This window comes from Pongo abelii, chromosome 14 (genome assembly GCF_028885655.2).
Source record: "Pongo abelii isolate AG06213 chromosome 14, NHGRI_mPonAbe1-v2.0_pri, whole genome shotgun sequence".
In the NCBI taxonomy this organism is placed as follows: Eukaryota; Metazoa; Chordata; class Mammalia; order Primates; family Hominidae; genus Pongo; species Pongo abelii.
Genome location: NC_071999.2, coordinates 56,952,587 through 56,976,981, shown reverse-complemented (window position 1 = coordinate 56,976,981; position 24,395 = coordinate 56,952,587). Strand labels below are relative to the sequence as shown.

The following is a 24,395-nucleotide window of genomic DNA, read 5'->3' as shown; positions in this document are numbered from 1 at the left end:
GGGGCAGGGATGACAGTGTTAATGGCGGAGGAAGCATCACTGTGGGCAACCTATGAGGAGGCAGCGTTCAGTGACCTTGGGCGTGTGTTCTGAGTGCCCTCATTGAGTGCACACCGTAGTGACCCCCTGCTGGTACATTCTGCTGTGAAGAATAACACGGAGAGACAAAGTGATCATTTTACCCTGAATTCAGTTCCACACTCACTTGCAGCAGGAGGTATGGCTGGGATTAGTGGCTGTGATGGAGCTGTTCCTGCCATGGGGGATGTGGTCTCTCCTTCTGGTCCCCGAGTGGTGGGGTGGGAATGGAGGCAGCGCTGCCCGACAGAGCAGGCTGCTGCTGGAATTACCACGGTGTCGTGTGTCTCCTCCTATTAATCCCCATGTGGAACAGCAGGTAGCCTGAGAAGCCTGAATTGTGCCTTAGTTCCTGGCCGTGGTGCTGCTTAAACAGATGAGCCTTGTTAGCTAGTCAGTTTTTGCAGTCAGTTCTTACTGAAGTCAAGCCTTTGGTCCAAGGGAAAACAAAGCTACAGGAAACATGGAACTTTCTTACACCTTCTTGAAAATGCAAGTCATGTTGCCTAGGAAATACTTCTCTCACCAAGTATTCTGCACCCTGCCAACATTGGAGCTGTGGAAGAGGCAGCTGAAGCAATTCCAAGAAAGTGCCAGCAGTTTGGTAATAAAAGGAAGTGGCATATCTCTCCTGCCTCTAGACTGGGTTTCTAGGAGTGCACATGGCCAAAAGGAAACTGCTGCACTCTGGCAAGTGATTACATGCTGTGCTCATGGACACCTTGCCCGGGTGTCCAGTCTGCACTGGGTGAGGGCGTGCATGGGCCGTGTGCAAAGATCTGCAGTGCTGCATGCAGTGTGTTGAGTGAGAGGGTGCCAAGTGCTGGGACGGGTGTAGATAAACAAAAGCAAATAGGTGCAGTACTGTGCAGCCTGCCCAAGTTCCCAAAGCTTGCTGCCAGACTGAAGACTGCCGGCAGCCTCTCCTGGGCTGGGTCAGGAGTAGAAGGGTGTCTTTCCCCTTGCTAATTAGGAGGACACTTCTAAAGCATTTCTCTTTAACACAACCAAATAGTCTGCTGAAGGTGAACTGCTTTAGTTAGGAGGGAAGGCGTGGCCGTGGACTCAGCGATGGAGAAAGCCAGGGGTGATGTGCCTCAGAGCCCTGAGCAGTCCTTCCTGGCAACTCTGAGTGACCCACATGTGACCCTGCTGTCTGTCCACAAGCAGTGGTCCTTTAGGAAGAACCCTGGGGTTAGGCACTCAGCCAGGCCAGTGTCTACCGTGGAGGAAGGCACTCCACCATCAGAGGAAGGAGAATTTCCACAGAGAGTTTTGAATGGAACCCGGGAAATGAGTTCCAATTAGGTCAGTGCAATTGCAGATGGGCTAAAAAGCCTGGAAGGGCTTGGACCCATTTTAAAGATGGAGGTTTCTCTCCATGTCTCTTGTGTGGGGTACTGGGGAGAGGTCTGGGGAGCGGAATGAGAGTGTGAATGTAGCAACTGGCAGGAGTCAAGGTGATTGATTACACCATGGCTTGGAAGTTTGGGTTTTGTTGCTTTTTATTTTCAGAATATTTTGTAAGCCTCTATGAAGCAGAAGTTTTCCACAATGCAAGTCAAACAAAAATGAATCCTCCCTTCTTTTTACTAATATGTTTTATAGTGTATACCTTATTTTGTTAAGCTGTACATTTTAACTAAACGTTTTGAAAATGCTGCAAAATGAAGTTCCTTTTCTTAAGCAAATTAAAATTTTGTTACTCCAAAGGTTAGGTCGTGTCCAAAAGTAAGGCAGTATAACGTTTTATAAAAATGGTGCCTTTTAGTAGCATTTCTGAGCAGACTGGTGGTGTGTACAGGGTCTTTTTCATTGACCTAGTGAGATGAAAATAAAAAACGACTTTTGAAGGCATTTACTAGTTAGCTACAAAGGAAGGTTTCATAAGTACTTTGCTTCCTCTAAGACTTATTTTTATGCTGTTCATTGGTTAAAGTCCCAAAGACTAAAGGAAATTTTGTGAAAAGAACTTTCGAATGTACTATGCAAGAGATTTACATACGTTGAAATCACAGGGTACTTGGATATTGAAGACAGAAACTCCTTTTGAGTATTTAAAGATTCTGCATTTTGCTATCAGGTTTTTAACCAAGGATATAACTATGCTCAGAGGTATTTATTTTAAAATATTAAAAGTGTTTTTTGGTGTTCTGAATTTGTGGAAATTTCCAAGAGACTCCTTTAAAGTTTCTTCCCAGGCAAATTTAAAAATAGGAAATGTAGAATTATTCAGTGGCTGCCAGTTTGGGTAGCTACACAGAGGTTTGAGTGGTTTTGGGGGAGGGAAGTGAGGTGATAGATACAATTTTAATTACTTTGTTTTCTAAAGTAGTTTTATAAATTTCATTTTATGTCTGTTTAAACTGTATTAAGCCAGTAGCTAAACTAATGTGTTAAATCACTTAGAATTTTAAAGAGTGACAGAGCATTTAATCTTTTAATCAGGCTTTTCATATGTTGCCGGTTTATACAATATACGGTGAACATTTATACTTTTAGCCATGTGTTTAAAATAGTGAAATATTAAATATTTTGGGTTGCAAATGCTTGAGGCATTTTTAAAAAATGTCCAAACTATTACTTTACAGTTTCCAGCCTATATCTGAAGTTTTGAGATATGACATGTGCTAGTGATTTTTAAGGCCAGCACCAATCTGTGACTAGCGGGGCAACCTGAAGCTGACTAGGGGAGCCTTTTCAGAAAGGAGGGCTGGGGAAGAGGCCTTAGTGGAGGGGATCTGAGTGCAGACCCATCACAGGTTGTGGGAGCTGGGCAGGTGAGTCTTGGACACTCCTTTAGATTCTTCATTGCAAAGTGGATGATAAATCCTGCGTCATACAATTGTGAAAGCACTTTGTAGATTATCATACAAATGCAAAATAGTGTTACTTCTGCCAAAATTATGCTTTTTCAGAAGAATTTCCAACTCTGAGATGTGTTTGATGTGTTGTCTGAATGTCTGGATAGGACTGTGATAACCCAGTAATCTATCTGAGCACAGTTGCAACTCTATTTTTCCTTTGTTTGTTTTTTTTCTAAATTTTTTATTTTGGGACATGGTCTCTTGCTGATGCCGAGGCTGGAGTGCAGTGGCATGATCATGGCTTATAGCACCCTCGACCTCCCAGGTTCAAATGACCTTCCTGCCTCAGCCCCCCGAATAGCTGCCACCACAGGCGCACGCCACCATGTCCATTTTCTCTTTTTATTTGTAGAGATGTGGTCTCCCTATGTTGCCCAGGCTGGTCTCAAACTCCTGGGCTCAAATGATCCTCCTGCCTCTCCCTCCCAAAGTGCTGGGTTTATAGATGCGAGCCACTGTGCCTAGCAGCTCTATTTTTTCTAAAGCTCTGATTATAAAAGTAACATATACTCTATATAAAAAACAAATTTATGATGGAACGAGGAGAATACAAAAAAGTATAAAGAAAAAGCAGTCATTCTCCCAACAAATATGAATGTGTATATGTATATATGAGTATGTTTATGTGTACATAATGTATATTTTTAACATAAATATGGGATCAAATTATACATACCATCTTATACTTTGCATTTCTTACTGAATATTTTGTGGACGTTTCTACATTTCTATATGTCAATATATATGTACATCTGTATTATCTTTTTTTTGAGACAGAATCTTGCTCTGTCATCCAGGCTGTAGAGTGCAGTGGCATAATCTTGGCTCACTGCAACCTCCACCTCCTGGGTTCAACTGATTCTCCTGCCTCAGCCTCCAGAGTAGCTGGGACTACAGGCACCTGCCACCATACCTAGCTAATTTTTGTGTTTTTAGTAGAGGTGAGGTTTCACCATGTTGCCCAGGCTGGTCTCAAACTCCTGACCTCAAGTGATCCACTCACTTCAGCCTCCCAAAGTGCTGGGATTACAGGCGTGAACCACCCTGCCTGGCCTATATTATCATTTTTTATTGCAGTTCCACTTTTAAATTTAGGATTAATTTTTAGAAAGAATTTAGTCATCCTTAAATAGAAGAAATTTGCAGTAGCTGGTTTATGATTATAAAAACCAACCCAAAAGTTAATTTCAATTGTGACTCTGTTATAAATCTGTTATAAAGTCTGTTATAAATCAGCTTTGCACCTTGAGAACTAACATTTAGCACTTGGTATATGGTAGGAACCTTGCTCTTGTCACTTAATCATTTTAACAACTTTAGTAGGTATCATCAGCTCACCTTTAACAGATGAGAAAGCTGACTGAGAGCTTAGGTTTCCTGAGAGATTTAATCCCAGGTCTGTCTGATGACAAGTCCTTGCTTTTCCATTGGAACACTGAAGTATTATTTAATACACTGGGTGAAATAGAGTTTTGAAAGTATTGGAAAACTGCTAATTCATAGTGAATGGAAAGTTAGCTTTTAGGTGGCACGTTGTTTAGAAAGGACACAGGCCGATGCTATGAATAAAACATTTAAAAATTACTGTTTATGTCTAGCAGGTTTGTTTGCTTGTATTTTACATTTCTTATACAATGCAGAGTACATTCTGTGCAATGTAGAATCATTGTCATTGGGAAACCTGTTTCTTTGATTCTTCTGTGTTTCAGACAGGCAGAGAGGGGAAAAAGATCTTTTTTAAAAGGCATAACTGATAAAAGCTCAGAGTCTGGCAGGCACATTTCCCCCCACTCCCCTTCCACATTAGAAAGTTTCTGTTTGCTGATGTGAGCAGGGCTAAGCCTGGTGAGGTTCCTAGAAATTATGAGAAGGAGGAAATAGGGAGGAGGGCCTTCCCCACAAATCCCCTCAGGAGAGCACACTAACCAGAGTAGAAGGCGGGGGCTCAGTGCTTTGGCCCGGGTGTTCCTATCAAAGGTTCCACAGACAACCTTTCAGGCCCAGGATGGTGAGCTGGAGAGGAATGGGTGCCTGCCTCTGAGGCTCTCCCTTCTCTAGCCCCTCCTTACCTGTCTCCTCTACCTGTCTTGGCAGGTGGGAAATGGTTGGAGGTTACTAGAAACTTTTTCCAGCTATATACAGAATTCCCCTTTGTTTCCAGAAACAACTGCTTAAGCCTTCTTACTCATGATTCTGTTGACTTCTTTGGCCAAGCTTGGCTGCTGTTTTTTTTTTTTTTTCCTGACAGGGTCTCAGTGTGTCACCCAGGTTGGAGTGCAGTTGCCGCAGATTTTGGCTCACTGCAACCTCCACCTCCCGAGCTCAAGGGATCCTCCCATCAGTGATCCTCCCACCCTAGCCTCCTGAGTAGCTGGGACTACAGGTGCACACTGGCTGCTGTTTTAATTTATCATCGTATCCTGTATCTGACAGAGTTCAGTCCATCATATCAAGCTATTGACTGAGTGAACAAGTGAATGAACTAGAAGTAGATTTATACTGCAGCAGGGGGGATTGATGTTAGACACGTTGAACTGATGGTGACTATAAGGTTGTTAGGTGGTGGACTTAGCATTTTTAGAGACCAGAATACGGAATTTTGTTCTTAGGTAAGTGGTGGTTAGGTTCTTTTGTTTTTCTTTAAATATGAGACGGAGTCTCGCTCCATTGCCAGGCTGGAGTGCAGTGGCGCGATCTTGGCTCACTGCAAGCTCTGCCTCCCAGGCTCAAGCGATTCTTTTGCCTGAGGCTCCTGAGTATCTGGGACTATAGGTGCATGCCACCACACCAAACTAATACTTGTAGTTTTAGTAGAGATGAGGTTTCACCATGTTGTCCAGGATCATCTCAATCTCTTGACCTTGTGATCCACCTGCCTCGGCCTCCCAAAGTGCTAGGATTACAGGTGTGAGCCATTGTGCCCGGCTGGGTTCGGTTTTATTTTTGCCTAGTTGAAATCAGGATGACCTGGCTGGCACAGATATATCCCTTCTAAAATAAAGGAAAAACAATAAATGAGGTGGTGTGATCTAGTCATTTAAAGAAGTTATCTGTCATTATGGAATCATCAGCATCACTATTATTTTATTTGCTTTTGTAGAGACTATTTCAAGTGGATTCTTGAATTTAGTTTTTCCTCAAAGTAGTATCTGCTGGATACAAACATTAGTAGCAAAGTATAGAAGTGTAGTTCTTTTCTTCTCTTAGATAAAGAGGACTGTCTTAATACAGTTCTGCAGCTCTTCTTTCTAACATCATGGAAGTCTTTCCACGTCAATACATGTAAATTCACCTATTTTTTAAAAATCATGACATAGATTTCTATTTGATGGACTATATTTTATGTAGCCAGTTCTCTATAGAAGAATACTGAGATGGTTTCCAGTTTTTCACTATTTGAGTGTAGCAATGAACATTAATATGTAATTGTATATCTGTATGGTAAAATTCCCAGAAGTGGAATTTCTAGGACAAAAGCAGTAATACTTTTTGAAGAGCAATTAGGCAAAATTTAGCTTTCTACAAACAGTGGTTAAGAACGGCTTTTCCTTGTACTCTTGTTTACTGTATCATCAGACTTTTTAAATTAATAACATTTACTTTATTAATGTTATAATAAATGTTGTTTTAATTTTAAAAAAGATATATTAGATACTTAATATTTCTTTTTCTAAGGATTATTTTAAATAGCATTTCCCATCATGCATTTATAGAGTAGTGCTAATTTATAAACATTAGGTTTGTACATGTCTTAAAGGAATACATTTGTTTTATGTGTCATACCTATAATTCTAGGCAGAAACCAATACTCCTTGGAGTACAGAGTAAAAAATAATAATAAAACCTCTTTGGTGGGAGAGGCTTGAAATACAGAGTGTTATTAGAGAAGATTCTGAAGCTGGAAAATGCTGTTAATTGATAAAAGTTAGATGGAATAATTGTTACAATAGACATAAAAGCAGCGCATTCTCTGAAACGGTTGATTATAAAGCTGTGTAGCACGAGATTGTGAATGGGTTTTCTGAGATAATATTGTGAAGTGCTCCTTGGAGAGGTTACCCTGTCTTATAGTTTGTGAATTTCTAAATTTCCTTTTGTTGTATATTGAAAATAACATATTTGTATGTACATATGTGGTGAGGTTTGTTAATTTTGTTTTTAATTTTACTCACTTTTTTTTTTTTAGGCAAGTATCAGATATGCTACATTTTGTTTCTCAGTAAGGGTTAATATTTTCCCTTGCTGTGGTTGAGAGAAGCAAATAGGCAATGAATAGTCATTTGTGCAGAATTACCCAGAAAGTTTACAGTCTGTCCTCAGAAGGGCAGAGATCGGGTTAATGCACACACAGCCCTGGCACATAGTAGGCCCTCCTGTGTGTTTGAATGAATGCCTTCATTTTTAAAGTAGATAAAATTTAAATAATTTTATTTAATTTATTTAATAAATAAATTAAATTATTTATTTATTGGAAATAAATAAATAATTTATTATTGGAAGTCTTTCTGGACTTCCAGTCCAGATTATTGGAAAGTCTTTCTGGACCATTGTGAAACAGGGTCCTAGAACACAGTGAAGGGCTTGGGGGAATATGTACACTAGTTTTAATGATTAGTTTGCCTTATCAGTAAAATGGAGAAAACTATGTAGAGTACTCGAACCTTCCTGGGTCATGTTTGAAGATCAAATGAGGTGATGTTTGTTCTCATAGTCATTCGTTTTCAAACATGTATGATGTTAATGTTTTTTTTTTTTAAGTATACTTTAAGTTCTGGGGTACATGTGCAGAACGTGCAGGTTTGTTACATAAGTATACACGTGTCATGGTGGCTTGCTGCACCCATCAAACCGTCATCTACATTAGGTATTTCTCCTAATGGTATCCCTCCCCTAGCCCCCCACCCTCAACAGGCCCCAGTGTGTGATGTTCCCCTCCCTGTGTCCGTGTGTTCTCATTCTTTAGCTCCCACTTATGAGTGAGAACATGCAGTGTTTGGTTTTCCGTTCTTAGTTTGCTGAGAGTGATGGTTTCCAGCTTCATTCATGTCCCTGCAAAGGATGTGAACTCATCCTTTTTTATGGCTGCATAGTATTCCATGGTGTATATGTGCCACATTTTCTTTATCCAGTCTATCATTAATGGGCATTTGGGTTGGTTCCAAGTCTTTGCTATTGTGAATAGTGCCACAATAAACATATGTGTGCATGTGTCTTTATCGTAGAATGATTTACAATCCTCTGGGTATATAGCCAGTAATGGGATTGCTGGGTCAAATGGTATTTCTAGTTCTAGATCCTTGAGGAATCGCCACACTGTCTTCCACAATGGTTGAACTAATTTATACTCCCACCAACAGTGTAAAAGCATTCCTATTTCTCCACGTTCTCTCCAGCATCTGTTGTTTGCTGACTTTTTAATGATTGCCATCCTAACTGGCATGAGATGGTATCTCATTGTGGTTTTGATTTGCATGTCTGTAATAACCAGTGATGATGAGCTTTTTTCATGTTTGTTGACTGCATAAATGTCTTCTTTTGAGAAGTGTCTGTTCATAATCTTCACCCACTTTTTGAAGGAGTTTTTTTTTTCTTATAAATTTGTTTAAGTTCTTTGTAGATTCTGGATATTAGCCCTTTGTCAGATGGATAGATTGCAAAAATACTCCTGCATTCTGTAGGTTGCCTGTTCACTCTGATGATAGTTTCTTTTGCTGTGCAGAAGCTCTTTAGTTTAATTAGATCCCGTTTGTCAGTTTTGTCTTTTGTTGACCTTGCTTTTGGTGTTTTAGTCATGAAGTCGTTGACCATGTCTATGTCCTGAATGGTACTGCCTAGATTTTCTTCTAGGGTTTTTATGTTTTTAGGTCTTACGTTTTAGTTTTAATCCATCTTGAGTTAATTTTTGTGTAAGGTGTAAGGAAGGGGTCCAGTTTCAGTTTTCTGCATATGGCTAGCCAGTTTTCCCAAGACCATTTATTAAATAGGGAATCCTTTCCCCATTGCTTTTGTCAGGTTTGTCAAAGATCAGATGGTTGTAGATGTGTGGTGTTATTCCTGAGGCCTCTGTTCTGTTCCATTGGTCTATATCTCTGTTTTGGTACCAGTACCGTGCTGTTTTGGTTACTGTAGCCTTGTAGTATAGTTTGAAGTTAGGTAGTGTGATGCCTCCAGCTTTGTTCTTTTTGCTTAGGATTGTCTTGGCTATGTGGGCTCTTTTTTGGTTCCATATGAAATTTAAAGTAGTTTTTTCTAATTCTGTGAAGAAAGTCAGTGGTAGTTTGATGGGGATAGCATTGAATCTATAAATTACTTTGGGCAGTATGGCCATTTTCACGATATTGATTCTTCCTATGCATGAGCATGGAATGTGTTTCCATTTGTTTGTGTCCTCTCTTATTTCCTTGAGCAGTGGTTTGTAGTTCTCCTTGAAGAGGTCCTTCACATCCTTTGCAAGTTGTATTCCTAGGTATTTTATTCTCTTTGTAGCAATTGTGAATGGGAGTTCACTCATGATTTGGCTCTCTGTTATTGGTGTATAGGAATGCTTGTGATTTTTGCAAATTGATTTTGTATCCTGAGACTGCTGAAATTGCTTATCAGCTTACGGAGATTTTGGGCTGAGATGATGGGGTTTTCTAAATAAACAATCATGTCATCTGCAAACAGAGACAATTTGACTTCCTCTTTTCCTATTCGAATACCCTTTATTTCTTTCTCTTGCCTGATTGCCCTGGCCAGAACTTCCAATACTATGTTGAATAGGAGTGGTGAGAGAGGGCATCCTTGTCTTGTGCCAGTTTTCAAAGGGAATGCTTCCAGTTTTTGCCCATTCACTATGATATTGGCTCTGGGTTTGTCATAAATAGCTGTTATTATTTTGAGATACATTCCATCAGTACCTAGTTTATTGAGAGTTTTTAGCATGAAGGGGTGTTGAATTTTGTTGAAGGCCTTCTCTGCATCTGTTGAGATAATCATGTGGTTTTTGTCATTGGTTCTGTTTATGTAATGGATTACGTTTATTGATTTGTGTGTGTCGAACCAGCCTTGCATCCCAGGGATGAAGCCAACTTAATCGTGGTGGATAAGCTTTTTGATGTGCTGCCGGATTCAGTTTGCCAGTATTTTATCGAGGTTTTTTGCATCGATGTTCATCAGGGCTATTGGCCTGAAATTTTCTTTTTTTGTTGTGTGTCTGCCAGGTTTTGGTGTCAGGATGATGCTGGTCTCATAAAATGAGTTAGGGAGGAGTCCCTCTTTTTCTGTTATTGGAATAATTTCAGAAGGAATGGTACCAGCTTCTCTTTGTACCTCCGGTAGAATTCAGCTGTGTATCCATCTGGTCCTGGACTTTTTTTGGTTGGTAGGCTATTAATTACTCCCTCAATTTCAGAACTTGTTATTTGTCTATTCAGGGATTCGACTTCTTCCTGGTTTAGACTTTGGAGGATGTATGTGTCCATGAATTTATCCATTTCTTCTAGGTTTTCTAGTTCATTTGCTTAGAGGTGTTTATAGTATCCTCTGATGGTAGTTTGTATTTCTGTGGGATTGGTGGTGATATCTCCTTTATCATTTTTTGTTGCATCTATTTGATTCTTCTCTCTTTTCTTCTTTATTAGTCTGGCTAGTGGTCTATCTGTTTTGTTGATCTTTGCAAAAAACCGGCTCCTGGATTCATTGATTTTTTTGAAGGGTTTTTCGTGTGTCTGTCTCCTTCAGTTCTGTTCTGATCTTAGTTATTTCTTGTCTTCTGCTAGCTTTTGAATTTGTTTGCACTTGCTTCTCTGGTTCTTTTAATTGTGATGTTAGGGTGTTGATTTTAGAGCTATCCTGCTTTTTGTGGGCATTTAGTCCTAGAAATTTCTCTCTAAACAGTGCTTTAGCTGTGTCCCAGAGATTCTGGCATGTTATGTCTTTGTTCTCATTGGCTTCAGAGAACTTATTTATTTCTGCCTTAATTTCGTTATTTACCCAGTAGTCATTCAGGAGCAGGTTGTTCAGTTTCCATGTAGTTTTGCAGTTTTGAGTGAGTTTCTTAATCCTGAGTTCTAATTTGATTGCGCTGTGATTTGAGAGACTGTTTGTTATGATTTCTGTTCTTTTACATTTGCTGAGGAGTGTTTCACCTCCAATTATGTGGTCAGTTTTGGAATAAGTGCGATGTGGTGCTGAGAAGAATGTATATTCTGTTGATTTGGGGTGGAGAGTTCTGTAGATGTCTGTTAAGTCTGTTTGGTCCAGAGCTGAGTTCAAGCCCTGAATATTCTTGTTAATTTTCTGCCTCATTGATCTGTCTAATATTGACAGTGGGGTGTTAAAGTCTCCCACTATTATTGTGTGGGAGTCTAAGTCTTTTTGTAGGTCTCTAAGAACTTGCTTTATGAATCTGGGTGTTCCTGTATTGGGTGCAGATGTATTTAGGATAGTTAGCTCTTCTTGTTGCATTGATCCCTTTACCATTATGTAAGGCCCTTCTTTGTCCCTTTTGATCTTTTTGGTTTAAAGTCTGTTTTATCAGAGATTAGGATACCAACCCCTACTTTTTTTTGCTTTCCGTTTGCTTGGTAAATCTTCCTCCATTCCTTTATTTTGAGCCTATGTGTGTGTTTGCACATGAGATGGGTCTCCCGAATACAGCACATCAATGAGTCTTGACTCTATCCAGTTTGCCAGTCTGTGTCTTTTAATTGGGGCATTTAGCCTGTTTATGTTTAAGGTTAGTATTGTTATGTGTGAATTTGATCCTGTCATTATGATGCTAGTGGGTTATTTTGCCTGTTAGTTGATGCAGTTTCTTCATAGTGTCTATGGTCTTTACAATTTGGTATGTTTTTGCAGTGGCTGGTACCAGTTGTTCCTTTCCATGTTTAGTGCTTCCTTCAGGAACTCTTATAAGGCAGGCCTGGTGCTGACAAAATCTCTCAGCAGTTGCTTGTCTGTAAAGGATTTTATTTCTCCTTCACTTATGAAGCTTAGTTTGGCTGGATATGATATTCTGGGTTGAAAGTTCTTTTCTTTAAGAATGTTGAATATTGGCCCCTATTCTCTTCTGGCTTGTAGGGTTTCTGCAGAGAGATCCGCTGTTAAGTCTTATGAGCTTCCCTTTGTGGGTAACCTGACCTTTCTCTCTGGCTGCCCTTAACATTTTTTCCTTCATTTCAACCTTGGTGAATCTGACGATTATGTGTCTTGGGGTTGCTCTTCTTGAGGAGTATCTTTGTTGTGTTCTCTGTATTTCCTGAATTTGAATGTTGACCTGTCTTGCTAGGCTGGGGAAGTTCTCCTGGATAATATCCTGCAGAGTGTTTTCCAACTTGGTTCCATTCTCCCTGTCACTTTCAGGTACACTAATCAAACATAGGTTTGGTCTTTTCACATAGTCCCATATTTCTTGGAGGCTTTGTTTATTCCTTTTCATTCTTTTTTCTCTAATCTTGTCTTCATGCTTTATTTCGTTAAGTTGATCTTCAGTCTCTGATATTCTTTCTTCCGCTTGATCGATTCGGCTATTGATACTTGTGTATGCTTCACGAAGTTCTTGTGCTGTGTTTTTCAGCTTCATTAGGTCATTTATGTTCTTCTCTAAACTGATTATTCTAGTTAGCAATTCCTCTAACCCTTTTTCAAGGTTCTTAGCTTCCTTGCCTTGGGTTAGAACATGCTACTTTAGCTTGGTGGAGTTTTTTATTACCCACCTTCTGAAGCCTACTTCTGCCAATTTGTCAAACTCATTCTCCGTCCAGTTTTGTTCCCTTGCTGGTGAGGGAGTTGTGATCCTTTGGAGGAGAAGAGGCATTCTGGTTTTTGGAATTTTCAGGCTTTTTGTGCTGGTTTCTCCCTATCTTCATGGGTTTATCTACCTTTGCTTTTTGATGTTGGTGACCTTCGGATGGGGTTTCTGAATGGATGTCCTTTTTGTTGATATTGATGCTATTCCTTTCTGTTTGTTAGTTTTCCTTCTAACAGTCAGGCCCCTCTGCTGCAGGTCTGCTAGAGTTTGCTGGAGGTCCACTCTAGACCCTGTTTGCCTGAGTATCACCAGCAGAGGCTACAGAACAGCAAAGATTGCTGCCTGTTCCTTCCTGGAAGCATCATCCTAGAGGGGCACCCACCAGATGCCAGCCAGAGCTCTCTTGTATGAGGTATCTTTTGGCCCCTGCTGGGAGGTGTCTCCTAGTCAGGAGACACAGGGGTCAGGGACCCACTTGAGGAGGCAGTCTGACCCTTAGTAGAGCTCGAGTGCTGTGCTGGGAGATCCACTGCTCTCTTCAGAGCTGGCAGGTGGGGACCTTTAAGACTGCTGAAGCTGCACCCACAGCCACCCTCTCCCCCAGGTGCTCTGTCCCAGGGAGATGGCGGTTTTATCTATAAGCCCCTGACTGGGGCTGCTGCCTTTTTTTCAGAGATGCCCTGCCCAGAGAAGAGAAATCTAGAGAGGCAGTCTGGCTACAGTAGCTTTGCTGAGCTGGGGAGGGCTCCAACCAGTTGGCATTTCGCTGTGGCTTTGTTTACGCCGTGAGGGGAAAACCGCCTGCTCAAGCCTCAGTAATGGTGGATGCCCCTCCCCCGACCAAGCTTGAGCATCCCAGGTCGACTTCAGACTGTTGTGCTGGCAGCAAGAATTTCAAACCAGTGGATCTTAGCTTGCTGGGCTCTGTGGGGGTGGGATCCGCTGAGCTAGACCGCTTGGCTCCCCAGCTTCAGCCTCCTTTCCAGGGGAGTGAACAGTTTTGTCTTGCTGGCATTCCAGGCGCCACTGGGGTATGAAAAAAAAACTCCTGCAGCTAGCTCGGTGTCTGCCCAAACGGCCGTCCAGTTTTGTTCTTGAAACCCGTGGTGTAGGCACCCGAGGGAATCTCCTGGTCTGTGGGTTGTGAAGACCATGGGAAAAGCGTACTGCCTGGAGCAGAGTGCACCGTTCCTCATGGCACAGCCCCTCATGGCTTCCCTTGGCTAGTGGAGGGGGTTCACTAACCACTTGTGCTTCCTGTGTGAGGCAACGCACCACCCTGCTTTGGCTTGCCCTCCATGGGCTGCACCTGCTGTCTAACCAGTCCCAGTGAGATGAGCTGGGTACCTCAGTTGGAAATGCAGAAATCACCCTCCTTCTGCATTGATCTCGCTGGGAGCAGCAGACTGGAGCTGTTCCTATTCGGCCATCTTGCCAGAAGCTGATGTTAATCTTTTAAGGCCGCTTAGCTCTCAAGCCTTCCTATACAACTGTAGGATGGGCATTGTTATTACTCCCACCAGGTGCCAGCTGGAGCTCTCTTGTATCTAAACCTGTGTTTGTTTTTTAAAACTCATCAGGAGACTTTTTTCCCCTAAAGATCATCTTAATTGAAGAACTGAATGAAAAGCATACATATGCCCTGTGTCTATGCTTAAAACTATCCAAAACACAAACCTTTATACCTAAAGGAAACTGAGGCCTGGATTTGCTCAGATAATGCTGGAATTCATACTTAAAACTCTCAGACATACCCTCAAGAAATTCAGAAGTAGGAAAGACAGATATTTAAACAAATATATGTGAAAATGCTCCTTGAACTATAAAGCAGTGTACAAAAGTGTCATCAATTCATCATTGTTGTTATCTTTATCACAGTTAATAATATTGTTGCCCAAATTAGAATGGTTTAACAAAACATTTTCTTCCTTGCCTTAGAGCAGGGGTGTCCAATCTTTTGGCTTCCCTGGGCCACATTAGAAGAAGAATGTGTCTTGGGCCACACATAAAATACACTAACACTAGTAATAGATGATGAGCTAAAGAAAAAAAAAATCACACACAAAAAATCTCATTATGTTTTAAGAAAGTTTATGAATTTGTGTTGGGCCGCATTCAAAGCTGTCCTGGGCTGCATGTGGCTTGCAGGCCATGGGTTGGACAGGCTTGCCTTAGACAAATGGAAAAATCACATTTATTTTCTACTTATGAAAGTAACACTTGTTTTTTTAATTTAAGTTTGAAAAATTGGGAAATATGTACAGATATTTTAAAAAATCAGTATTTCATAACTCACCCAAAGATAAACTGAATTTTCTCTACCGATATTTAAGTATATCCCCCTGTATACTTAATGTTCATAGAGGTTAATATGGGACATTGATTCTTCCTTAGTGGGGGTTTTAGAGACCAACCCCCACTGGCCTGGATGCCTGGGATTGTTTGGGTGAGATCCTTTCTTGAGTCAGGCATTATTTTTGACCTGTGCCCTCCTCTGTGAATTTGTGGCATCCAGAGAATTCTTAGATAAGGCCGAGCAAGGCAGTACTCATTCCAGATATTCAGGATGTACATGGTCCAGAGCTGTTGTCTCCTCTGACTTCCAGAGAATTCTTAGATAAGGCCGAGCAAGGCAGTACTCATTCCAGATATTCAGGATGTACATGGTCCAGAGCTGTTGTCTCCTCTGACTTCCAGAGAATTCTTAGATAAGGCCGAGCAAGGCAGTACTCATTCCAGATATTCAGGATGTACATGGTCCAGAGCTGTTGTCTCCTCTGACTTCCAGAGAATTCTTAGATAAGGCCGAGCAAGGCAGTACTCATTCCAGATATTCAGGATGTACATGGTCCAGAGCTGTTGTCTCCTCTGACTTGTGTCCAGCCTTCTCCTGTAAGTGTGGTTGCCTTGATTAGAGATATTGAGGAAAGTGGAGCGAGTGTGGATATTCTGCTGTAGTTTTTCTGAGGTGACAGATACTAGTGGGTGAAGCCAGGGCTCAGGCAGCTCAGCTCTCTTGTGTGTTAGCCTGGCTTGCTGCTTGCAGGTATGGCTGTTTATTTTCATTTCACTTTTCTGCATTGTAATCTCTTCCTATAATTAACGTGGCTAAAAAGAAAAGATTACTCTAAAAGTTGTTTTTAAAAAATACAGAGCCTCCTGGATTTCTCAGCGGCATTTAAATCCCAGCTCTGTTACTTAACGTTGATTTGTGCTCTTGGATAAGCTTCTGAGTCAGTTTCAATGGTGAAATGGTGATAATATCTCCTTCTAGAATTGTCCTAAGCACGAGGGATATAAAATGCCATCCTCATAAAATAACACTCAGAATCATTAATTATTTGTTATTATTGGATCTGTGTGCGTATGAAAGAATCCGGACTTCTTTGTATTTTGAATCCCATGAAAGTTCAGATGTATTAAGTTGTATGGTGGGAGGTGATGTGTTGGAAAAGTTGCATGCATGTATAACATGTTTGCCTCATAAGTTGTTATGGGTGTTATACATCCTTCAAAGTGAAAGAATTCTTGAGGATAGGCGGCAGGGGATTGAGTGGTATCCTATTTAAGGTTGATGGGAATCCAAGAGTGATCAAGAGACCTCCGAAGTGGCTAGCGGTCCTTCACTTGTACATGGGTTAGTATTTTTTGATTTGTGATCACAGCCACTTTCTAACAAGGCATGTTGTTTCTGCTTTTTCACTATCAGATTGGCTTTGAAACCCTTCATGAAAACATGCCACCCAGTTTCTGATTTCTTCATATCAGAATGGCTTATCCAGAGATTTTGTTTTTCTTTCTGGCTTCGTCTTGGTGAATCAATGGTTATTTTTTTTAACCTATATTTTATTTTAAAAGCCCTGGCACTCTCAGCAAATTCCATGTGACTTGGGTACCTAGAGAGGTAGCAGAGAATTGAAATTCACTTTTGGACTCCCTTCTGTGGCCTCCTGTGCTTCCAGTCCTTTCTCATCCTGATGTCTACCATCGTTTATCAAAAATTCAAAAGCTAGAAAAAGTCATTCCAAAGCCTGGTGTTGGGTCTGCAGAAAATGTCCCAAATGTCTGTCCGCAAGGAGTGCAGAATCTAGTGGGAATTAAATAAACCAGTGCTTTCACAAGGCTTTCTGGGATACCCATGTGGAACCCTGGCCTGCTCTCCATTTCTGTGACTCTTTGATGAGCCCTTAAATCTAAACCTGTGCTTATTTTTTAAAACTCATCAGGAGAGTTTTTTCCCCCAAAGATCATCTTAATTGAAGAACTGAATTAAAAGCGTACATATGCCCTTTGTCTACACTTGAAACTATCCAAACACTACCAGTTGTTGAATGAGGTTGTTCCTAGACCAACAGATACTCTAGTGTTTTGTAGAGATATGTTATTTGCAAGGCTTTGTCTTCTGTAACTGCTTGGCCTTAAAAACTTGCCTGTCTAGAAATGGGGGCCTCTGAGTAGTGTTTGATAATAGGAAATTGCTTTCAGTACTTCTGCAGACCCTTTTGGCAGAAACATAGAATCAACAGTCTAGAAATTAAGAGCCACTGTTGTGGTTTGGGGTTTGTTAAGTTGTAGTTGGAGCGAGTAAATTGGGTTATCATGAGGGATTTGTTTTTCCAACAAACTAGATGGTTGAGGGTTATGTCTTTGTTATTATGAGGAAGAGGTTTTTGCCTGATAAGGTACTATATGAAAATGAATGTCTTTGAATATCTTCTTAGTTTTTCTTTTATCCTTGGTTCTTTTTTAATTAAACGTATTTAATTAACACCAACTACAATCAAGTCACTGTTCTGAGTCTTCTTTGTGCTCATGTTATTTTAATTTTAAATTAATTTTTAGATTTTGGTAATGTGTGTATTGTACAGTAGGTTATACAGTGAAAGTAATTCTTCTCTGTATCCCAGCCACCTGGTCCCCTTCAGCTCCCTAATCTTCCTCAAATTCTGTGCTAGCTTTTGCATTATCCCAGAGATAATCCATGCCTATACAAGCATCCATTTGTATGATATTCTCTTGTTTCACACAGGTAGTGCTAGCACCATGATAGAATTGTAGCCCTCTCAGTGAACTACACACCCTTGTATTCAAGCTCGGTGTAATTCCTGCCCATATTGACTGTGCTTGACCGTGTGACTGGTTTTGGCCAATGGGAGTTAGCAAGTGTGATGCAAGCAGAGGCTTGATAAGAGCTTGCACTTTGAAATGTGTTCTAGAGGAGTGCTTGCTATTGTGACACTCCCTCTCAGTACCCAGAAGCCCCCAGCTGTGAGGGCCCCACCTAGTCATAAAGAGGAGCCACATGGAAGAGAACTGGGTCCCTGCCAACAGCCTCAGCTGAGCCCCTAGCCAGCAGCAAGCATCCACGTGGCAGCCATGTGATGAATGAACCATCTTCTTGGAACTGGAACTGCCAGCCCCATTCAGGCCACCGCCAGTGGTGCTATGTGGAGAAGAGACAAGCTTTCCCTGCCAAGCCCTGTCCGAATTGAAAAATTGTGAGCTGTTCCTAGTAAGCTACTAAATTTGGTTTGTCATGTAGCAACAGATAACAAACACATACTATATATATGATATTTTCTGTGCCTTGCTTTTGTTGCTGCGCAGTATATTAGTTGCTGCGCAGTATATTAGATATCAGCTTATTTCAGTACATACAGAGCCACATCATTCATTTTAAGAGCTGAATAATATTCCATTTATGGCTGTACAATAATTAACTAGCCTCTTATTGATGGACATTGGTGTTTCTAATCTTTGGCAGCATTTAATATCTCCATGGCATGCTTCCTTTTGCACATGAACAAATATATTTATTGGGTAAATTCTTAGAAGTAGAGTTGCTGGGTAAAAGAGTATGTAAATTTGTAATTTTAATAGGTATTGCAAATTGCCCTCCAGAGAGATTACACTCCCACTAGCAATGTAGGAGGACTGTGCGCTGGAGCAAATGGTGAGCACTGTGCCAGTGTGGTTGGAATGTTACATTTCTTTTTAATATTTTCTCATATATTTTAAAAACCACATGCATTTCTTTTTTGATGAACTGTCTTCTTTTGTGTTTGGATTGTTGGCCTTTTGCTTTTTTGGAGGAACTCTCTGTATATTAAAGAAATTAGCTCTTAATGTATGCTATGTGAAGCAAATCTTTTTTCCCCCAGTTTTTTATCTTTCGACTTCATTTTAGTAATTTTTGTCCTCATTGTATTTAGTTATGTCAAACTAACTATAGCTTTTATAGCTTTTGGATTTTCTTGGTTTTGTTCTGGTTTGTTTGTCATATTTAGGCTTTTCTCACTTTGAGATTATTGTAGATATTCTCCTGTGTTTTCTTCTAGTGTTTTTGTTATTTCTTTTTTACATCTTAATCTTTGATCTGCCTGAAATGTCTTTTGACATATAGGTTTCCAGATAGGTGTCCGAGGTGGCTAGTCAGTTGTCTGTTAATATTGTTAAACTGTGTCATCCTTATTATACAGTCATGTGCCTCATAATGATGTTTTAGTCAATGATGGACTGCACATATGACACTGGTCCTGTGATATTACAATGAAACTGAAAAATTCCTATTGCCTAGTGATCTCGCAGCTGTTGTAATGTCATAGTAATGCATTATTCATGTATTTTTGGTGAGCTGGTGTAAACCAACCTACTGTACTGCCAGTCATATAAAAATAGAGCACATACAATTCTGTACAGTACATAATACTTGATAATGATAATAAATGACTATGTTACTGGTTTATGTATTTACTATACTCTTTATTGTTATTTTAGAGTGTACTCCTTCTACTTAGAAAAAGTTAACTGTAAAGTAGCCTCAGGTAGGTCCTAGGAGGTATCCAGAAGAAGGCATTGTTATTATAGGAGATGACAGCTCCATGCCTGTTATCGCCCCTGAAGACCTTCCAGTGGGAGAAGATGCAGAGATGGAAGACAGTTACATTGATGATCCTGACCATGTGTAGGCCGAGGCTAATGTATGTGTTTGTGTCTTAGTTTTTAACAAAAATGCTTAAACAGTTTAAAAATAAAAAATTTTTAAAAGCTTATAGGATAAGTATATAAAGAAGATATTTGATGCAGCTGTCCAGTGTGTTTGTGCTTTAAGCTAAGTGTTATTACAAAAGAGTCGAAAGTAAAAAAAAAAAAAAAAATTAAACGTTTATGAAATAAAAAAGTTACAGCAAGCCGAGGTTAATTAATAAATTATTATTATTTTTTCAGAGACAGGGTCTTGTTTTGTCTCCCAGGCTAGAGTACAGTGGTCCAATCATAGCTCACTGTAACCTTGAACTCCTGGGCTCAAGCAGTCCTCCTGCCTCGGCCTCCCAAACCATTGAGATTACAATGAGCCACTTTCTGGCTATGTTAATTTATTGTTGAAGAAATAAAACTATTTTTTATAAATTTAGTGTAGCCTAAGTTGACAGTATTTATAAAATCGACAGTAGTGCAGCATCCTAAGTCTTCACATCTACTCACCACTCATTCACTGACTCACCCAGAACAACTTCCAGTCCTGCAAGCTCCATTCATAACTGCCCCATTTTTTAACCTTTTATATTATGTTTTTACTGTACCTTTTCTACATTCAGATATGTTTAGATATGCAAGTACTTACCATTGTGTTACAATTGCCTACAGTATTCAGTACAGTAACATGCTGTACAGGTGTGTGGCCTAGGAGCAACAGGCTATCCCGTACTATTCAGGTGTGTAGTGGGCTACATCATCTAGGTGTGTGTAAGTGACTCTATGATGGTCACACAATGATGAAGTCACAATGATGACTCATTTCTCAGAATGTATCACCATCCTTAAACAACATCGTTAAACATTCATGTATTTACTGGATTCAGCAATATCTTTTGAACTGCTGTCCCCCAAATTGCTTAATTATTCCTTTTTTTCTCTTAGGAAATGCTACAGTGAATATTTAAAATTCTATGTAATTATTAATCCCAAACCTTTGTGGATATAGAAATCAACATTTATATAGTCTGCACTTTAGAAGTTATTTAAACATTTGTGTTGTTAAGCTGCTGAAAAGCCAGTTGGCAAGGTCTGCATTTTATGCACAGAAAAAAGGAGATCATTCCATGTAAAGGAGATTCATCTGAAGACAAGCAGGATTGTGTACAAGTAGAGAGAAATGTGCTTTTTTATGATGTATTATGTATAAAGGCCTGTTCCCAAATTTCTGAAGCACATAGAAGTTCTGGTGTAAAAAGTACATCTAGTTAAGACAGCTGTAGGCTGGGAGCCTGTGAAAGGAAGATTTTGCTTGTTAATAGAATGACTGAGACTACATCATCCTGTGTAGAAACCAGGGAATAACACTTTGACTGTGTTGTGTTAAGAAAACAGGTTCTTTAATTAAGTGATGTACCTGAAATTTCAGGTAATGACTACAGCTCTCCTGAACACCCAGGAGGGTGGTGACACTGAATCCCAGGCAGAACTATGAAGTTCCTTGTGAAACTCAACTTCCTGTTCTTCCAGCCTTTCCCTTCCTGCCCCTCGGCTCAGCCACAGGTGCTCATTAAACCTCGCCCAGGGATTATACCTCCAAAACTTTTTCACAGGCATGTGGCGTACCTTTGGATTCCAACCCTACGGGCCTAGGAAGTCTGCATTTGGAGCGTGTACCTGAAGGGTGTTAAGCACATTTAACCTCTGCTAAGATAATCAGACAGACACCCCTAGAAAGAGATATAGAAGTAAGGTGTTGCCTATTCTGGGGTTTGTATTTCAGCAGGACCCCCAAAGTTTGAGCTGAAAGGACTAAGTTTTGTGGGAAGGTATCAGCCGGAGGTGGGGACCTCTTTTGGGATACCTGTGCCTTCCCACTGTGAGCCGCTGTGCCCTCTGCCTCTGCTGCAGGCCGGCCGTGCTGCATTCCGTATGTAAAGCCGTGTCGTGCTTTCCGTCTTTCCCTCAGAATCCTCCACGTCTGTTGTGTGAAAATGACATTTCACTAAGGAGGACAGACAGTTAGCTTCTGTCAGAGAAGAATGTCAGAGCTCTTTCATTTTGTAGATGCTGCCTTTAGCTTGCTTTCTGTGTATTTTATGTTCTTCTACCCTTGGGATGTTTTGACACCAGTGGCATTGTTTTCCATTTTCTCAGTGCCAGAGAAGCTGGGATGTTGTAGAAAATATTTGGTTTTAAGGATAAAAAATGTTATTTCTTTTCTTTTTAGATCTTATCTAAGCTTTCTTTGCCTACCCGTGCCTGGGAACCAGCAATGAAGAAGAGTTTTGCTTTTGACAATGTTGGCTACGAAGGTGGTCTGGATGGCCTGGGCCCTTCTTCTCAGGTGGCCACCAGCACAGTCAGGATCTTGGGCATGGCTTGCCAGTCATGTGTGAAGTCCATTGAGGACAGGATTTCCAATTTGAAAGGCATCATCAGCATGAAGGTTTCCTTGGAACAAGGCAGTGCCACTGTGAAATATGTGCCATCGGTTGTGAGCCTGCAACAGGTTTGCCATCAAATTGGGGACATGGGCTTCGAGGCCAGTATTGCAGAAGGAAAGGCAGCCTCCTGGCCCTCAAGGTCCTTGCCTGCCCAGGAGGCTGTGGTCAAGCTCCGGGTGGAGGGCATGACCTGCCAGTCCTGTGTCAGCTCCATTGAAGGCAAGGTCCGGAAACTGCAAGGAGTAGTGAGAGTCAAAGTCTCACTCAGCAACCAAGAGGCTGTCATCACTTATCAGCCTTATCTCATTCAGCCGGAAGACCTCAGGGACCATGTAAATGACATGGGATTTGAAGCTGCCATCAAGAACAAAGTGGCTCCCTTAAGCCTGGGACCAATTGATATTGAGCGGTTACAAAGCACTAACCCAAAGAGACCTTTATCTTCTGCTAACCAGAATTTTAATAATTCTGAGACCTTGGGGCACCAAGGAAGCCATGTGGTCACCCTCCAACTGAGAATAGACGGAATGCATTGTAAATCTTGCGTCTTGAATATTGAAGAAAATATTGGCCAGCTCCTAGGGGTTCAAAGTATTCAAGTGTCCTTGGAGAACAAAACTGCCCAAGTACAGTATGACCCTTCTTGTACCAGCCCAGTGGCTCTGCAGAGGGCTATCGAGGCACTTCCACCTGGGAACTTTAAAGTTTCTCTTCCTGATGGAGCCAAAGGGAGTGGGACAGATCACAGGTCTTCCAGTTCTCATTCCCCTGGCTCCTCCCCGAGAAACCAGGTCCAGGGCACATGCAGTACCACTCTGATTGCCATTGCCGGCATGACCTGTGCATCCTGTGTCCATTCCATTGAAGGCGTGATCTCCCAACTGGAAGGGGTGCAGCAAATATCGGTGTCTTTGGCCAAAGGGACTGCAACAGTTCTTTATAATCCCTCTGTAATTAGCCCAGAAGAACTCAGAGCTGCTATAGAAGACATGGGATTTGAGGCTTCAGTCGTTTCTGGTACGTAGTGTGTTTGAGGCATGTCCTGAGCTTGTCTCTTTTTCTCTTTGTGTCTTATAGCTCCTGGATGGTGGTATAGGTGAGCTCTGCTCCCTGCCTCCCATGTCAACAGTGGAACAAAACCCTGCAAACTTTCCTTGCGTGTTAAATTTGTTAAGATAGAGGAAATACAATCTCCAAGTGTCTAGATTTTGCTTTTCATATAGTTAGGATTTTGTATTAGTCTGTTTTGTGTTGCTCGTAACAGAATGGCTGAATTTGGGTAATTTATAAAGATACGGAATTTATTTTTTATAGTTACTGAGAAGTCTAAGGTTGAGGGCCATATCTGGTGAGAGCCTTCTGCCAGTGGGGACTCGGGTGCCACAGGGCATCACATGGCAGGGGTGCTGAGCATGCTCACGTGGTTGCTCAGGTGGCTCTTCTTCTTTTTAGAAAGCCTCGATGCCACGCCTGTGATAACCCGTTAATCCATGAGTGGATTAGTCCATTCATGAGGGTAGAACCCTCATGATCCAGTCACCTCTTAAAGCCCTCACCTTTTAACACTGCCACATTGGGGATTATGTTTCCAACACATGAAATTTGGGGGATACATTCAAACCATGGCTGACTTGAATGCTAAACTCCTTAGATTTGGGCTTCTTTTCTGGAGAGAATTCTGATTCTGTATCCTGAAATAGAGCACTGTGGGACCATCCAGGCCCTTTTCTTACCAAGAGAACTATTATCACCTTCTCAAAAGATTTTATTGCTAAACAACAGAGCCTTAGTCTCATCACCTAGAGACCATGCTGGTAAAAATTAGTTAAGGAAAGGATTTATCAATGATTTTTCTCTCCCTTTTTGATGAATATAAGAGAAGAGGTAAAGGTGAGGGAGCCACCAGGCTTTTATATTTTTTAATTTAAAAAATTTTTAAATTTTTTTAGAGAGACGGTCTTGCCCTGTTGTCCAGGATGGAGGATAGTGACATGATCATAGGTCACTGCAGCCTTGAACTGTTGGGCTCAGGCAATCCTCGCACCTCAGCCTTCTGAGTAGCTGAGACTACAGGTGTGCACCACCACACCTGGCTCATTTTTTTATTTTTATTTTTTTGTAGAGATGGGGTGTTGCTGTGTTCCCCAGGCTGGTCTTGAACTCCTGGCCTCTAGCAATCCTCCCGCCTCAGCCTCCCAAAGTGCTGGGATTGCAGGTGTGAGCCACTATGCTCAGCCACCATCATGGGTTTTAATCAGAGGAAGCACGAAGTCAGATGATATTTTAGAAGACCGG

General features: G+C 41.0%; 1 protein-coding gene and 1 long non-coding RNA gene across 6 annotated transcripts in view; both read left to right on the top strand.

Moving 5' to 3' along the window:
- The window catches only part of ATP7B (ATPase copper transporting beta), an 80,730-nt gene that overhangs the window by 15,929 nt on the left and 40,406 nt on the right, over positions 1-24,395 (top strand). For all 4 annotated transcript variants that reach the window (XM_054529060.2, XM_054529059.2, XM_024231078.3 and 1 more), the window contains exon 3: positions 21,884-23,117. In XM_054529060.2, coding sequence (XP_054385035.2) covers positions 21,884-23,117 — 1,234 coding nt within the window. The remainder of the gene's footprint in view (positions 1-21,883; positions 23,118-24,395) is intronic.
- LOC129049535 (uncharacterized) lies at positions 9,734-21,850 on the top strand. 2 transcript variants are annotated; one of them, XR_008512690.2, is made up of 3 exons: positions 9,734-18,190; positions 19,456-19,658; positions 21,083-21,850. It is a non-coding gene; the product is annotated as an uncharacterized LOC129049535 (long non-coding RNA). The 2 variants fall into 2 exon arrangements; XR_008512691.2 differs by lacking the exon at positions 9,734-18,190 and adding an exon at positions 18,199-18,631.